General features: G+C 50.0%; 1 protein-coding gene across 2 annotated transcripts in view; it reads left to right on the forward strand.

Annotated features, from left to right (window-relative positions):
* The first annotated feature begins 368 nt into the window (after window positions 1-368).
* The window catches only part of PCSK6 (proprotein convertase subtilisin/kexin type 6), a 167,875-nt gene continuing 151,320 nt past the window's right edge, over window positions 369-16,923 (forward strand). For both annotated transcript variants that reach the window (XM_074354218.1, XM_074354219.1), the window contains exon 1: window positions 369-692. In XM_074354218.1, coding sequence (XP_074210319.1) covers window positions 384-692 — 309 coding nt within the window. In that variant the 5' untranslated portion in view covers window positions 369-383. The remainder of the gene's footprint in view (window positions 693-16,923) is intronic.

The raw sequence follows: 16,923 nt of genomic DNA on the forward strand, positions 1-16,923 counted from the left end.
GGCTGGGCACCTGGGCGCGGGATTCACCTGAGATGCCCTCCCCGGGGCCCTCCCGGGGCGGGGCTCGTGGACGCGCGGGGCTGAAGCCGCCCGGGCCTGTCTGGGTCCCGAGCGCCCCGAGAGTCTGCGAGAAGTTCCCGATGGGGGGGCGTTTCCCAGGGGCCGGCGCCGGAGCGGAGCGCGGGCCCAGGGGCGCCGCCGGGCCGCGCGGGCGGGAACGCGCGGCGGCGGCCGCCTCCTCCTCCCTCGCTCCCGCCCGCAGCGGCGGCGGCGGCGGCGGCGGCGGCGGCGGCGGCGCTTCCCCGGCGCGGAGCGGCTTTAAAAGGCGGCACCCCACCCCCCGGCACACTCGCCGCTCGGGCGCCGCGCAGCCTGTCGCTGCCATGCCTCCGCGCGCGCCGCCTGCGCCCGGGCCCCGGCCGCCGCCCCGGCCCGCCGCAGCCGCCGCCGCCGCCGCCGCCTCGGACTCGGACGCGGACGCGGACGCGGGGGGCGCCGGCGGGCCCGGGCTGCGGCCGCTCGCGCCGCGCCCCTGGCGCTTGCTGCTGCTGCTCGCGCTGCCCGCCGCCTGCTCCGCGCCGCCGCCGCCGCCGCGCCCCGTCTACACCAACCACTGGGCGGTGCAAGTGCTGGGCGGCCCGGCCGCGGCGGACCGCGTGGCCGCGGCGCACGGCTACCTCAACTTGGGCCAGGTGAGTGCGGCCGGCGCCGCGCGCCGAAAACTTTCCCGGCCGCCGGCGGGCGCGGCACGAGGGGGCGCCTCCTGCGGGCGGTGTGGGCAGAGGACCCGGACGGCGCGGCCCGCGTGGCCGGGGGTCCAGCTGGGAGCGCCGCGCGCGCGGGACCCTTGGCGGGGACTAGCGGGCGGGCCGGGTGCGACGGGGGCAGCTCCCCGGGCGGGGCCGCCTGCGCTCGGAAGGGTGGCCGGGCTCGGACACCTGCCCTGCCGCGCTGGAGGGGAGCCTGTGGAGTGCGGTGCCCTCGGTGCCCAGTGACCCGGAGGTGCCCACTGAGCCAGAAGTGCCCACTGAGCTGGACTGGCGGCGCGGGACCCCGGATCCTGCGCGCGGGCCAGGGTGACCGCGGCTCCTAGAGTGACGCGCGCGCGACCTCAATGCCCGCGACTCCCGGACAGAGGGCGGCCTGGGAGGCTCTCTGGACAGCCCGGGACCAGGCAGCCGCGCAAAGGGTCGCAGGCAGGAGTCCTGCGTTTAAAACCCCTCCAGGTCCCTGGTGGCGGTGGCGGGGTTGGGGTAGTTTGCTTTGTCTCTGGGCTTCTGCGCCTGCTCTCTGCGTCGCAGCCTGTTGACCTTAGGCAAGTCATTTCCCCATCTTCTTCAGCTGTAGGGACGGTGACAGTGTGTACTGTGCGCGGGTGTTGGGACGATCAGTGTTGTCTGGCAGCGAAGCGCCTGCCCGGGGCCTGACCCTGGCCTGTGAGCCAAAACCCCTTTCGCGGCCTCACCCTGGCTCCTGTTGTCAGTGAGCAAGAGCGGGCAGGCCCCTGGCACGAAAGTGGCCCAACTCCAGAGGACCTCGGAGTCTGGTCCCTTGTGCCTGCCCCAGCCCCGCGGAGTGACCGTGGGGCGGGGGGTGGAGGGCGAAGGATATTGATCCTGATTTATGTTTTTGGAGAGGCTGCCGCAGGGTCAGGGGTGCGGTCCCACGGGGGACCTCTCAGTGCGGTTAACAAATCTTTTCCAAACTACACAGAGATGAAGAAGTGACAGAGATGCACCGGCTCATAATTCAAACCCTACTACCAGGCACTGTTACATTTAGTTCCATCATTATCCGTGACAGAAGCCAGCAAAGTGTGGTGCGGCCCTGATGCAAATGACATTTCTTTGCATCCGGAGCCCAGAGCTCTGGGGCTGCTAATATGAGCTGTGTGGCCTTCTGGGAAAGCAGACTCAGCTGTTTGAACCCTACTTCGCACTGTGGGCCAGAGGGCATCTGAAAGGACCCGTCACATCCTTTGTACATCTTGTTTTTGGTTTTGTTTTGTATTTTGGCCACTTGGGTCTCTCCAGACATCCTGTGATTTAAGATTTGCCTTTGGAGAGTAGCTTGGATTCTCTCTCTGGTTCCTAAGTCTCCCTGGTTCATAGTGCAGACTGACCACCTCGCCCCTCAGGGCCCATTGGTTCCTTGTGTCCCCTGTTTGCTTAGGGCTCGGGCTCCTGCCACACTTCACTACTCTGCCCAGGTGGCCCAGCAATTTGTCTTCAGAGAAAAGTGACTCTTCACCTGCCCAGTAAATTACAGAGCGCCTGGGCTTCTGGCTCTTATAATTAAACGAGCAGAGGGGAACTGAAGTCGAGCTGTGAGCTCCCAGACCTTGCACGTGAGAGGCGTAAAACCCCTGGCCACTGGAATCAAAGATCCCCACCCCCTGGCCATGCCGGATCTTTGAGACAACTTCTGGCAGACTCCCTGAGTTGCTTGTGCACCAAGTCTGCTGTCCTCTTTTGGCCTGTGGGAGAGAAGCTTCCTCCGGACACGTCCTGGGGAGTGCCTCAGTCTGCACTACCTGGTCCAGTGCAGCCAGGGTGGACTGTGCACAGCCCGGTCACTCAGCTCATGAGGCACAGTGTGGGGTGGCACTGTGGAGGCGTCCGCAAACTGAGGGGTTAGCTGGTTTGGGATCAGAGCTGTGTCAAAGGCAGGCGCGCCGCGCATGTGCGTGTGCGGGTGCGTGTCTGTGTGTGCATGCGTGTGTGTGATTACTCAGGAGGGCCTGTGACTCTTTATCCCCAGACCAGCTTTCTCCCCGCCTCCCCCAAGCACACTGCTAATGTGGAAAAGGCCTGGAATCTTCCAACAGCTACCTATTCAATAAAGACTCTTTAAAAACCATATTTGCCTTTTTCAGCCAGGAGAATTTATGACTCATAAATAAGATGTGGGTATTATTAGCTTTGACTGACAGGTGAGTAAACTGAGGGGAAGTTAAGCAAGAGGACGGAAGCTGTTTGCGTCTGCACAGCAAGCGTGTCACCTCTGCCACTTGTGCTCCATGCGCTTGGACTCCCGCTGCTCCGTTTTCTGGCCCGAGATCTCCTCCGTGTGATGTGACTCTTTCCCCCAACCCTTCGCGGGGCAGCTGGTGTCCTGCCCAGTCCTGGCCCTGACTCACCGGCCTGCTTTTCTCATGGGTCTTTGCGGCTCTATGTCCTGGCTTGATTGTTTTACTTTCTCTCTTCCCTACAACTGATAACCTGACTTTGTTTATTTTATATGGTGCAAAGGTAATTCAGACCAGTGGTTATTCACCTTTCTTTTCTTTTTAGACTCCTGTGGGTTTTTTTTTTTTTTTTTTGAGTTTTGTTAGATGTATACACCTATGAAACCACCACCACAATCAAGGTAGCTAACATTTCCATCACTCCCCAAGAGGTGCAAATTTCGAATTCCCAGTTTATACCTCCCCCCGACCCCGGTAACCATAAATTTGTTCTCTATGTCTGTGAGTCTGTTTCTGTTTTGTAGATCAGTTCATTTCCGTCCTTTTTTAAAGATTCCACATATAAGCAGTATCATATGGTATTTTTCCTTCTCTTTCTGACTTACTTCACTTAGAATGACAATCTCCAGTTTCATCCATGTTCTTGCAAATGGCATTATTTTATTCTTTTTGTGGCTGAGTAGTATTCCATTGTATTTTATCTTCTCTGCCACATCTTCTTTATCCAGTCGTGTGTCGATGGACATTTGGGTTGCTTCCATATCCTGGCTACTGTAAATAGTGCTGCTGTGAACATTGGGGTACATGTGTCTTTGCGAATTATATCTTCCTCTGGATATATGCCCAGAGTGGGATTGCTGGATCATACGGTACTCCTGTATTTTTTTTTTTTAAGAGCAGTTTTACTTTCTTTTTGTAGGAGGAGGGAGATAATTAGATTTATTTATTTTTAATGGAAGGACTGGGGATTGAACCCAGGGCCTCGTGCATGCTAAGCATGTGCTCTGTTACTGAGCTACACCCACCCCCTACCTTTCTTGAATCTTGGACCCCTTTCAGAGCCTGACAAAGGCTATAGAGCATCAATTTAAAAACAGGCATCACCAGGAACGAGACAAACTAGTCCGTTTTTATCCCTCAACTTGTCATTATACTGGAGGTCCCAGATGGCACAGCACAGATTTTTTTTAAAACAAGGAATAACGATTTGAAAGAGTTGGATGTCACTCATGATAGATGACAGAGGAGAACCTGGAGCCTGACTGTGAGGAATGGTGCGAGGGTCCAGCGGGCAGCTTGACCACCGGGAGCTGGCCACACAGCACCATCATCGGAGAAGGTGGAGGAACTGTGGTTCCCACCCACATGGACGCTGTTAGATACTGAGGAATAAATCTTTTCAAACCGGGAGACTTCGACGGAGAAAGCGACAATACTGTAAGGAAGGATTGAAAAAAGGAGGCCTGAATAATGGAGAGATCTGTGACAGTCATGGCTGTGGGGATGCTGACTATCACAGGTCCCCCGAATTAAGCTGTAAATTCTGTGCAATCTAGTTGCGCCCATAGGATTTGATGTGGACTAGGACAGCACAGAAAGGAATTCTAGAATTCCTGTGGAAGAGGAAGGGCTTGGAGTACCTAAGCCGACTTGGACAAGGGAGGATGGGGGACCCCGTGGGCTTGACCATCGGAAAACCGTGTGATGGAGGCAGTTCAACCGTAGCCCAGCTGAGGTATGGGCCACCAGTGGGACTGACCCCAGCCCAGGCACAAGTGGGAGCTGGTGCCTGAGCAGAAGCCGCGCCAGTGGATGGGGAAGGGCGGACAGTTCAGTAAACGTGCTGAAAGGACTGATTCCACAAGGAGAATCAATCAGACCCTCACTCACACTCCATGGTGATAAATTCCAGATCGGATAACAGGCTCGGACCTACAACTCGGACCTACAACTATCGTGAAGTAGCTTCAGGCCTTGGGAAAGGAAGGGGTTTCTTAAATAAGACACAAACAGATCAAGTAACAAAAGGAAGAGATTGATACATTAAAAGTTCTGTATAACAAAGGCAACATAACAGTTAAAAAGCGAATAAAAGAGTAGGGAAGGTATTTATAACATAAAACACACAGATGAGTGCACAGATTATCTTAAAAGCTGTGAATCAATAAGAAAAAAGAGAAATGCCAGGTAGAAAAGTGGGGAAGTATATGAATAAGGAATTGAATGAAAGGGAAACCCAAATGGCCAACAAACAGAAGAAAAGATGCTCGGCCTGCCTGGAGCTATTGGGACGATGTAACTTGAGGCAATAATACCATTTCACACCTGTCAGATTGGCAAACTGGGAAATGCGTTAGTATCAAGTGTTGCCAAGGAGGTGGAGGGAGTGGAACTTTCAGATGCTGCCAGTGGGCGTGGAAATGGGCATAACTGCTCTGCAGAGCAATTTGGAGTCGAATTACTTCAGCGGGTCCACATTGAGACTTGCAGATGAGAAGGTCTTGCACAAGGGGAGACTTGCACAGGAATGTTCACAGAGGCATTCAAGAAAAAATTTTTTGTAGGGGGAGGTAATTAGGCTTATTTATTTATTTTTAATTGAGGTACCGGGAATTGAACCCAGGACTCTGTGCTTGCTAAGCATGTGCTCTACCGCTGAGCTATATCAACACAGAGGCATGTTTTAGAGGAAGGGAAGCCATCAGTAGAGGAATGGAGAAATCAAATAGTCACACCATGGAGTACTGAACAGCAGTGAGAGGAATAAACTCGACATGTATCTGTGTAGTTGAACCTCAGCAATAATGTTGAATGAAAAAGGCAAGTTGCAGACGCACAATGTGATGGTATTTATGTGAACTTTAAAAATCACTAAGCACTGTGCGGAGGGTAGAGCGCGAGGGTAGAGCACATGCTTGGCTTGCACGAAGTCCTGGGTTCAGTTCCCAGTAACTCCATTAAAGTAAATAAATAAACCTAATTAACCACCCCCCCAAAAGACCCATAAAAAACCCCGAGCAAAAAAAGACATAAAAAAACTCCACTAAGCATTCATAAATATGAATGCTTACACATGCAGTGGAAGCATAGACGCTTGGGCTGGAAGGATGCACATCAAATTCTAGTCTGTAGGGGCCTCTGGGGACAGGGGGAAGCCGGGGAGAGGAATTTCAAACTTCATCTGCGATGTTCTAATTCATTAGGCATCGTGTAGGCATATATGGATGTATACAGTGTATATAAATTATAGCGAGTTACATTTATGCATTTTGCACTTTGTGTCAGAATAGACCTTGTATGGTAAGCTATATGCCTGTATGCAGACATGCGTGTGTACGTGCATACAATCCTGCATATTTACATGCACACATACATATAAACACATGTAAACCTATGTACATGCACGTACACACACAGATACCCATGAAATATTAAAGGGGATAAAAAGAAAAGAAAAACACCCATCAGGCACAGACAGCACCGTGTTCCCATCCGTTTGAAGCACATCTCCAGACACGCACGTACCTGTGGGACCAGGTAAGAAGCCCCTGCTTTAGAAACCCCAGGCTGGGCTGGCCCACTTGTTAAGGAGATGGTGACCTGGAGAAGCAATGCCCAGTGGCAGCTCACAGGGCTCCTTGGACAGAGTTGAACCCAGAGCCCAGCAACCCTGCTCCTGGCCATGCCTTCTCCCTCCGCTTTGAAGTTGATGACTCCAAGAAGAGACACAATAAGACGTTTGCACAAACTGAATCACGACAGCGCAGGGTCTGCTGCTCTTAGAAGTGATGTTTATCTTAAAAGGCGGCGCTTAGACATCAAACTGGCTCTTGCATTTTTGCTTCGCCTGGGGTATTGAGCTCATTTGTTGGTTCTGAGTCTGAACGTAAAATGGTAGGCTGGCTGCCAGGACCCTTCAAGATCTAAGAGCCTTAGATGATTTTGAACTTGCCTCAAATAGTTTTACCAAAAATAGCTGCCGAGCGGGACCTACCTGGCCTGGGATTTCAGGCGGGCCTTCGTAATTCACTTGTAGACAGAGGAAAATTGTCACGCGGCAAACGGCTTGCCCTTACGACCAGAAACCAGCTGAAGCTTTACCTAGATGTTAAAAGGATTGGCCGGAGCGCATTCCAGCGAGTGCTGGGGGCTTGGGAGGGACTTGGTAAGGCCCAGAATAGCAGTCACCTGCGACCTAGTTCTCTGGTATTGATTTTCGGTTGGAGGTTGTCTGGCATTTATGCCCTAAACCGAGAGCCGTGGTCACGGCTGGCCTGGGAGTAGAAAGGGAGAGGTTCTGGTGTGAGCTGGGGCCTGGGGAGAGACAAAATCGGGACTGGGAAGACCTCTAGTATCAGACCTTCCCATATGCCGTCTGTATCCAGGTGGCAACAGAGCCGGGTGGGCAGGGTCTCATTTGCTGGACTCCTGTCCTGTGTCCCTGGAGCTGCGGTGGAGAGAGGTGGGCGCAGCTGAATTGCAGAGCCCGGGAGCTGGAAATGCCCACTGAGGGCAGCGTCCCAGGGAGACCAGAACCAGGCCGGCGTGGATGGCTCAGCTGACCGGTCCACTGAGTTTTCCAGGGAGAAACCAAAGGGGCACATCAGACACTCACAGACTGTGGCTTGGCCTTGGTCCTGACCGGAAGCCCTGGCCTACACCTGTGCATGCACCTGGTAGATGTCCCCCCATGGGTGCGATCACTCGTGGATAGGTGTCACCAGATCTGTTTAACCACAGGGAGACCTGGGGTCCAGTTAAGTTTGACTTGCTGTGGATCACAAGCTGGTGACTGACAGGCCGCGGCCCAGACCCCTCCAGACTTGCCTGGAACCACATCCTTTGGTAGAGCAACCACGTCCCTGCATCTCAGACCAGGGCAAGCCATCAGGCAAGAAAGCCTTTCAGCTCTCTGCTGCCGCCGACAAGCGGGCCTATGTGGACTTCCCTGCAGACCTGGCCCGTGTGTGCATGCACACACACACATACACACACACGAGGGGCTGCGTACTGGCATCACTCTGTCCGGAACAGTCTGTACTTGCTCTTCCTCGTCAGCATCAAAACTCACAGCTTTCCATGCAGGAGGGAAAAAATAAACCCACCCCTTGCTAGGATGCCGAGGATGCTAGGAAGCCCAGGCCCCTCACCTGTCCCTGCTGCTCCCTCCCGCCCCCCTCCGCCGCTTCCTGCTCTGGCCCCAGCTCCTGCTCTCCTGTTCCCCTGACTTCCTGTGTTTGCTTCCTTTTCAACTTCCTGATGCTGTTCTTTCTGCCTCGAGTGGCTTCCCCCGCCCCCTCGGTCAGCCCCCTATCCTTCCCCATCGCCCTCATTTCCCTGGCTCTGCAGACGTGGCCTTCTGGGCTCCCGGGCCCCCGTCCTCCTGACATTGTCCGTTGGCTTGTCTGTTTCTGCCCTGGGCTCTGGACTTGGTGGCTTGTTGTCTAAGATCAGGTCCACCTCTGCCACCTCTGATGGCAGAGTCTCCTCCCGGGGGTGGCCTGGGCCCAGCGGGCACGCCCTCATTTTATCACCCGCGTTTGCTGTGTGCTCGCGCTGGTGCTGGGCCCTGAGATGAGTAAAGTGTGGCCCCTGCCCTGCAAGAGCTTCTTGTTGGAGCAGGGGTGTGAGCATTTGTGACTGAGGAAGGTCAGGCTCCCGCCTCTCAGCGCCTCTCAGATGGACTGAACCATCTCCACCCCACCTTTTATCTTAATCCTTTGCTTGTTGGAGTCACTCTCCTTGGAGGCCTGTCCTGTCCTGGATTTATGTGTGTTCAGCGGGGAGGAACCGCCCTGTGATGCTCTAGGCTGCTTCTGGGTCGGGTTAGTGGCACGTTGTGGCCCAGCAGGGCCTTGGAGCCCACCGTGGATGCCCCAGACCCCAAGGGTCCCATCTTCCTGTCAAATCCTGGGTCTTCCTGATGCCCTTGCACCTCTGCTCTGGGAGGATCTGGAAGCCCGGGCGGCAGGCGCAAGGGCCTCTGTCCAGGGCTGCGAAGAACGAGGATGAATAACCGTCAGCTGTCGGGAGGGAGCCTTACACTCCCTGGGATGGGATCAGCAGCTCCGGTTCCCATGGTAACCGGCCCATCAATGCCCTCAGTGTCAAGACGGTGGCACCGCGGAGAGGAAGAAACAGTCTCATTGTCTGCCCCTTGGCCACTTGGGTCCAAACCAGCCACACTCCGCAGGCCCTGACAGCCCTGGCCCGACGTGTGATGCGGCCCTGATGCGCACGAACCCGCCCGCTGAATCCGGCTGGAAAGGGGCCGTGAGCTTCAGTTTCCTCACCCTCTCTGGGGCTTATATTCCTGCCACTGGCCGACATCAGTCACTTACAGACTCCTTGTTGGGCATCTCAGTCTTCTCAGTGGGAAAAAGTGGCCCACCCACCCCGGGGGTGGGTACTGTGTCCAGTGTCATAGTCAGTCCTTGAAAAGGACCTGGATTTCCAGACCTCTGTATGCTGTTTGTGCTGACAGTCCCCAGAAGATCCCCTGTATTTATCCCTCCAGAATCTCATTGCTCACAAAAGGCTCATGTCCACCCGGTGATCTTCGTCAGACTCTCCGGGGTGGGGTGCAGTGGACAGTGTGGGGAGAAGGTGGGGGGAGGGCGGGGCTGCCTGCTCCTCAGATGAGGCCCGGGTGCCCCTGGCCTGGAGGAGGCAAAACTGTCCCTTGCTTGACTGTTCTCACCCCGTCCTTTAAGCTGGAAGCCAGCACATTACTGCATTTCCTGCCTTCCCTGGTGCCCCGGCTGCAGCCCAGCCTCCCTTCCAGGCCATTTCCCACACTGCCAACGTGAAGGTGCTTCAGATGCATAAACCCCAGGCTGTCCTTTCCCTGCTTTGAAATCCCCAGAGGCTCCTCTGAGGCAAAGCCTGATGCATCTGGCCTCTGGGGAGTGGGCTGCCCTCTCCCTTCCTTCCTCTCCATCCTCTGCCTGGAACCCGCCTGTTTGCCCCATGCTCCAGCCTGTCCAGACCTTTGCCACAGTGGAACCTCCCTGTGTGCTTTTTCTTTGTTTTGCATCTGCTGTTTGAAGCTTCAGGTTTTTAAAAATAACTTACTAATTTTTTAATTTTGGAGGGTAATTAAGGTTTATTTATTTGATGGAGGCACTGGGGATTGAACCAAGGACCTTGTGCATGCTAAGCACGCACTCTATCACTGAGCTATACCCTCTCCCTGCATTTTTTAAAAATTGTGCATGCATGCATATATTGGCATATATGGGGCATATGAGTGTATACAGATGCACACACATACACACACAGAAAGACACAAATGTCTTATGCAAATACAGTCGTGCAGTTTTGCAGCTTGTACCTCCCAGGTCTCTACCCCCTTTGTGGCGGACTTCCTAGTGGCCACTCAGTGTGTCATTTAGTGACTGGCCCATGACTTACCTACTCTTTCCCCTGACATTGAGGGCAGCGGCTCCTTTGTGACTCCTTGGGGAGGTGGCTCTTGTGCAGCTGGTCTGGAAGGTCAGCATCGTGTGGGGAGGTGGCCGGGGTTCCATCACTGCCTGGTCTCCTGTCCTTTACCCGGTTTCCCCATCCTGCATCACCCACCCTGCAAAGGCTCCAAGACTTGATAACACTTGCTCAGTTCAGCTCCTAAGGATGTTATTGAGCATGTTTTCCTGATTTTATAAAATTATACATGTCTGATACGAATATTCTCCCGTTGTAAAGAATTGAAGCAGTGCAGGGGTATAAAGAAGAAAAATCCCAAATCTCTTTCTTCCTCTCATCCCATCTTCAACTTATTCCTTCCCTCAGGGGCCACCACTGCCCACAGTTGAGTATATGTGTGTCCTGCACAGGTACATAGAGGGTGGCAGTGGGGGGAGTTACTTTTACATAAATGTTTTTCTGCACCTAGCTTTTCTCAGCCTGACAAGTACCTCTTGGAAAGCTTTCCATGCTTGTACATAGAGATCTACCTCTGAATTTCTTTCTTTCTTTTTTAATTGAAGTATAGTAAGTTGACAAACTTGTATCGATTTCTGGTGTACTGCATAATGTTTCAATCATATATACAGATACGTACGTTCCTTTTCATATTCTTTTTTGTTATAGGTTAATGTAAGATACTGAATGGAGTTCCCTGTGCTAGACAGAAGAAACTTGTTCTATCTGTGTCATTCTTTTAAGGTTTTAAGCTCTTCTGTGGGAGCAACCTATTTTATTACAGCATTTATTTACTGATGTTACTTGATTTGCCTCCAGGTTTTCTTTTCTTTCTTTTTTTTTTTTGTATTATAAACAACATTGCAGTGATCACCCTTATCCATGCCTCTCTGCACATGTATGAGAATTTCTGGAGGATATGTCATAGCAAAAGCAAATAATAGTTATAATAATAAATAATGATTCCAGATACCTACTGGCCTCTGTTATGTGCTAGGTAATTTTCCAAATGCTTTCCTGGAATGGACTCATTTAATCTTAGAAAACCTACGAGGTAGGTACTGTTATTACCCCGTTTTACAGACGCGAGGCACAGAGAGGTTAGGTAACTTGTCTCGTGGTGACATAGCTTGTACGTGCCAGGGCCTAGATTTGAACTCAGATGCTCTGGCTTTAGAGACGGGGGAACTGCTGAGGCAGAGTGTGTGACATGTTCTGTTGTGTTTCTTGTGTTTGTTTTGTTCAGTCCCAGAAGCTAGTGAGAGGCCCTCACCCATCCTGGATGGAGATTATCTGTGGTAGCGTTTCCACTTCTGGCAGGTGGAAATGAGATCTTGTGGTTGTTTTAATTTGCTTTTTTTCCTGATTGCTATTAAAGTGAAATGCCTCATCGTAAAGTTATTAATCATTTTACTTCTCTGAATTGCTTATTTTTATTCTTTGCCCGTTTTCCAATTGGGTTCTTTTTCTTCTGTCTTAATCACTTGTAGGTGCTGTCTCTAGATTGTGGGTATTAATCTCTTGTTTGCAAATAGATTGCTGCTATTTCTCCCATCTGTCATTCTTCTTGGTACTTCATTCAGAGGGTCTGTTTGCTTGCTTGTCTTCTGACTTAAAATCTGCAGTTCCATGGGCTTGCAAGACTTTGGGCTCTTCACTTGGTTTAATTCAGAGGTAGACAAGGCAGGGTCCCTGACGACAACAGACAGGACCTTAAGTAACTATTGCAAGAGGCATCGTGAAAGCAACACAGCATTGCAATCCAAATGCTTTAGGATAATGGGAGAGCCGGGCTGGTTTTCACCTGGGAAGTCCAGGGGAGGCTTTGTGACGCATGGCTTTAAGGGTCCAGGGGATGGTCATAGGCAGAGGAACTAGAAGTGGGGAGTGGTGTTGCATCAGGTGGACCACGGGCAAGAGCGTCAGTCTGCATCCCGTCGGGAAGCAGCTTCACCACCATGGCTCCGAGGGGGCTCTTATGAAGACATGCGAGCGGGGTTCAGGGAACCAACAAAGGATGCTGACCTGCAGTGATGGGGAGCTGCTAACTGCCTGAGGCTGAAGGGACAAAGGGAGACCGGGGGTTAGTCGAGCCCCAGCGGAGGGAGGAGACAGCCCCTTCCTGGCACCTTCTGTGGACTGAGCCCTTGGGAAGGTGGCCCAGGTAGGGTTATCTGGAGGGCAGGGCAGAGAATGGAGAATCACCAGCACAGTAAGGATAAGGAGCGAAAAGTTCTGGGTATGTTGAGAGCTCAGCGGACACCCTGATGTCAGTAGAGGGGAGGGGATTCATTTGCTGCTGCTTTTGTTCAGCAAGTGCTCATCGGTGCTGGTACAATGCCTGGCACGGGATGAAGGACTGGGTCGCAGAGACACCAGGCTGGCGGAGCATCAGGGATGCAAGCCTCGAGGTACCACCCTTTCCCCTCCATGTGCCCTCATGGAGGGGGGTGGAGGTGCGTGGTTTCAGCCCCGTTAGACCCCACGTACCTGGAGCTGAGCCCCCTTGTCCTGGTCAGAGTTTATTTAGGTCTGTCTGGCTGAGGACAGATTTTAACAGGGAAAAATGTGTCCATTTTTGGCCCCTCCTGAGCGTGGTCTACACACATCTTGATCTTCTGCTGTTTTCTGAAACTTAAGCAAACAAACATAAAAGCCCTATTTGTGTGCCTCTTGATAAAGTCTACTTTCTGTAAAAGGAAAGGAAACCTTGTTTCTGTCCTGCTCTCAAAGTAACCGTTCATGCCTGAGTTCGTTAGCAGTCTTTTTACGCACGTCTCTTAATGTCTCATTTGCAGGAATGTGACACTATTAGCCTCGAACAAGAAGCAGGATTTGTTTCAGTGGCTGGCACAAGTTTATGTACCGCGACTTTGCCAATTTAGGACCTTCACAACCCTTCATTGAAGCACAAGATGCAAAAGCCATCCATGGGGATGGATGCTTTCTGTTCCCATGGAGTTTCGTGTCCTTGTACAGAATGAACTTGTTAGCACTTTCTAGGTTTCTTTTTTTCCCTTGGTTTGCTTTTTCAAGGAACGTGGTTTTCTGCCGTACTCTGATATCTGGCCACACCAGGAACATTGGAAAACCAAATTGTTCCTTCTCACACTAAATAGTCTTGAAACCCAAAGGAAACCCCAGAGGTAGGTGTGGGTTTGCAACGTCTAGAAGACGTTTCTGTGAGGCTCCTGTTCAGGGGCCGGGATTCAGCACCCCACACGGTGACACACGTGTCACCCCTACTCTGACTGTGACGAGGTACATTCCCAAAATCTAACCAGGAAAGTCTTTCCACTTTGCATCTGGAGTTTTACTCACTACAAGCCTGGATGTGTTTCTGTTTTCTTCTTGTGTCAGAAGTTCACTTGCTGCCTAGAACCACGAAAGATCCTATCTTCAAGGCAATTTGTTTGTCTTCACTAAAAGTTGGTTTTACTTTCCAGCAACTGGTTTCTTTCCTGAAGTTCATCACTGATGGTGCTTTTTTTTTTTTTTATTGAAGTATAGTCATTTTACAATGTTGTGTCAACTTCTGGTGTACAGCATCATGTTTCAGTCCTACATACACATACATATATTCCTTTTTATATTCTTTTTCATTATAAGTGACTACAAGATATTGAATACAGTTCCCTGTGCTATGCAGAAGAAACTTGTTGTTTATCTATTTTATATATAGTAGTTAGTATCTGCACATCCCAAACTCCCAGTTTATTCCTTCCCATCCCATTTCTCCCCTGTTAACTATGAGTGTATTTTCAGAAGAGAAAATCTTTAAGGAAGTTCTGAACTCTCTGTAATGATATGTATATTGAAGTATTTGTGGGGGCACCGTACTGACACTGCAGGTTACTTTGGGATGCACCCGAAATACAATGGATTGGCAGATGGAGAGAAGCATGGATGGATGGAGGGAAATGTGATGGAGTAATTTTGGTGATTATGTTAATGGCAGAATCAAGGTGATGGGTCTGTGGGTATTTGTGCTACCATTCTTTCAACTTTGCTGTATGTCTGAAATTTGTTTTAACTTTCTTTTCTTAAAACATAATTTGATTGAAGTGTAGTTGATTTACAATGTTAGTTCCAGGTGTACAGCCCCGTAATTCAGTTTTGTGCATGCACATACATATGTATTTTCTTTTCAGATTATGGTGGAAAATTTTTACCATAAAATGTTGGGAGAAAAAGATTCTTAGGATTGTGGTGGGGGTAGTACAGATTTAGGAGAAATCTTCCACTGTCCTTGGAGACACACTCATAAATTTGTGTTTAGAGATGAGGATTAGAAAGAAGCTGTGGATTTAAGGGGGCAAATGATGTCATCAGAGAAATCCCTGTGGAATCTGGGTTTGGGGGAGTTATGCTTTTGTAAGGTGTGTTCTGGAGACATATTTGCCTCTGAAAGGATTACTGTGGCTCCCCGAGTGCTTAACTTGCTAATTTTCCCTGGACAGAGAGAATCAGCCCCGGGGTGGTGGGGGGAGCATCTCGGTGAATATAAATGAGTGAAGCCCTGCAGGAGAAGGACCTTCCTGCAGAGGAGAGACAAGCCTGCAGCAGGTACCCCTGGTGTGGCAGTGCTGGTCTAGGTTGTTTGCCTGCTGGTTCTCTTCTTGGTCTTGTTCTGCAGTGGGCTTTTTTTTTTTTTTTTAAATTGAAGTATAGTCAGTTATAATGTGTCAATTTCTGGTGTACAGCATAATGTCCCAGTCATGTGTGTGTGTGTGTGTGTATATACACACACACACATATATTCATTTTCATGTTCTCTTTCATTAAAGGTTATTACAAGATATTAAATACAGTTCCCTGTGCAGTGTTTTTTATTTTTTATTTTTTTTAAAATGTCTTTATTTCGCCTTCATTCGTTTCTTTTTTCTTTCTTTCTTTTTTTTTTTTTTTGGCGGACAGGGGTCGGGGCAGATAGTTAGGTTTATTTTATTATTTATTTTTTTTAGAAAAGGTACAGATTGAACCCAGGACCTCATGCATGCTAAACATGCACACTACCACTTGAGCTGCACCCTCCCCACCCCCACCCCACCCCCACAGTGTTTTTTCCCCTAGTTCCAGGATTTGAATTCTTGACTTTATGTGGCGTTTTCTGCCTCCTTGAGTGGTCACGTTCTGTATGGAGTCCTGCTGGGTGGATGTCCTGAGTTGGAATCCTGCCCCAGCATCCCCTGGGGGCTGGCCAGGACCCGATGAAGCAGGGACACAGCCATCCTTGCAGGAGAACGTCTGCCTCAGAGAGGAAGGTCTTGGTCTGCTGGTAAATTTAGGGCATGTGTGAGAGGTGGGGGCAGGGAGAGAGGAGAAGAATGAAGGTATTATTCTAAGAAGCTGCTTTTATTTATAGATTCTCCTAATTCTATTAAAATGAATGCCAGAGGGTTATAAAACTTGGAACATGGAACACATAATAGAAATGAAAGGACGTTAAGTGAAAATAGGGAGCAATGGTAAAGGCAAAGAGCCCTAGCACCGAGGGGAAGATGTGGCGTTTTGCTGAAATAAAATTGTCTGAGAGCACACTGTGTGGGGAAAGTGAATGAAAATAAGGACTTGGTTAAGACGAGAACTTGGAAGGAGACATCAAATATTTCATAGTGAAAAGGAGAACGTGTTAGCTGACTCAAGGGGAAAACAAAGACAGAGATTACACTAATTATGTTATGGAGACAAATAAATAAAATGTCATCGTTGTAAAAGGAAATCCAACTAATTAAATGCTTAATAGGCTTTAAGAGCAGTTGGCAAAATCGAGTGTATTAGCTGTGATAAAATATGTAAATAGCCATGGTTTGCCTGCTTTGCTCTGGCAAATGAGAGCCTTTTGATTCCTGAGATAACACATTAACAGGGCAGAACACAAAGTAAATAGCCTCTTACATTAGGAAATCTGAAATCAAACAAATGCTTTTAAAGGAATGAATTGATTAATGAATATGTTTAAAAATATACACTCAAAAGGAGAAGCAACAGAACTACCTTCTAAAATGAAAATCTAATGAATGAAGGCAGTAACTTAACCTCTGTGCCCCAGCTCTTTCTACTGGAGAATGGAAATGACTCGCCCTTCCAACAGTCAGATGCTTGGAGTAGCACCAGGCTTGAAGTGGACCCTCATGCATTTTTTGTTTTCATTTCTATTTTTTGAAATTGAAGTATAGTCAGTTTACAATGTGTCAATTTCTGGTGTACAGGATAATGTTTCAGAATACATATATTCCTTTTCATATTCTTTTTCATTATAGGTTACTACAAGATATTGAATATAGTTCCCTGTGCTGTACAGTAGAAACTTGTTGTTTATCTATTTTATATACAGTTGTTAGTATCTGCACATCCCAAACTCCCAATTTATCCCTCATGCATGTTACTACTACTAATATTATCATCATCATAGTGATTATTGTTAATATCAAAACAGAAGGAAGTGACACGTCCTTTCAATGTCAGGCATCGGAGTCAGACTAGGAAAGCAGTTTGTTTGGTCTTTTTTGGTGGGGAGATAATTAGGCTTA

The sequence above is a fragment of the Camelus bactrianus genome, chromosome 27 (assembly GCF_048773025.1).
Source record: "Camelus bactrianus isolate YW-2024 breed Bactrian camel chromosome 27, ASM4877302v1, whole genome shotgun sequence".
Classification (NCBI taxonomy): domain Eukaryota; kingdom Metazoa; phylum Chordata; class Mammalia; order Artiodactyla; family Camelidae; genus Camelus; species Camelus bactrianus.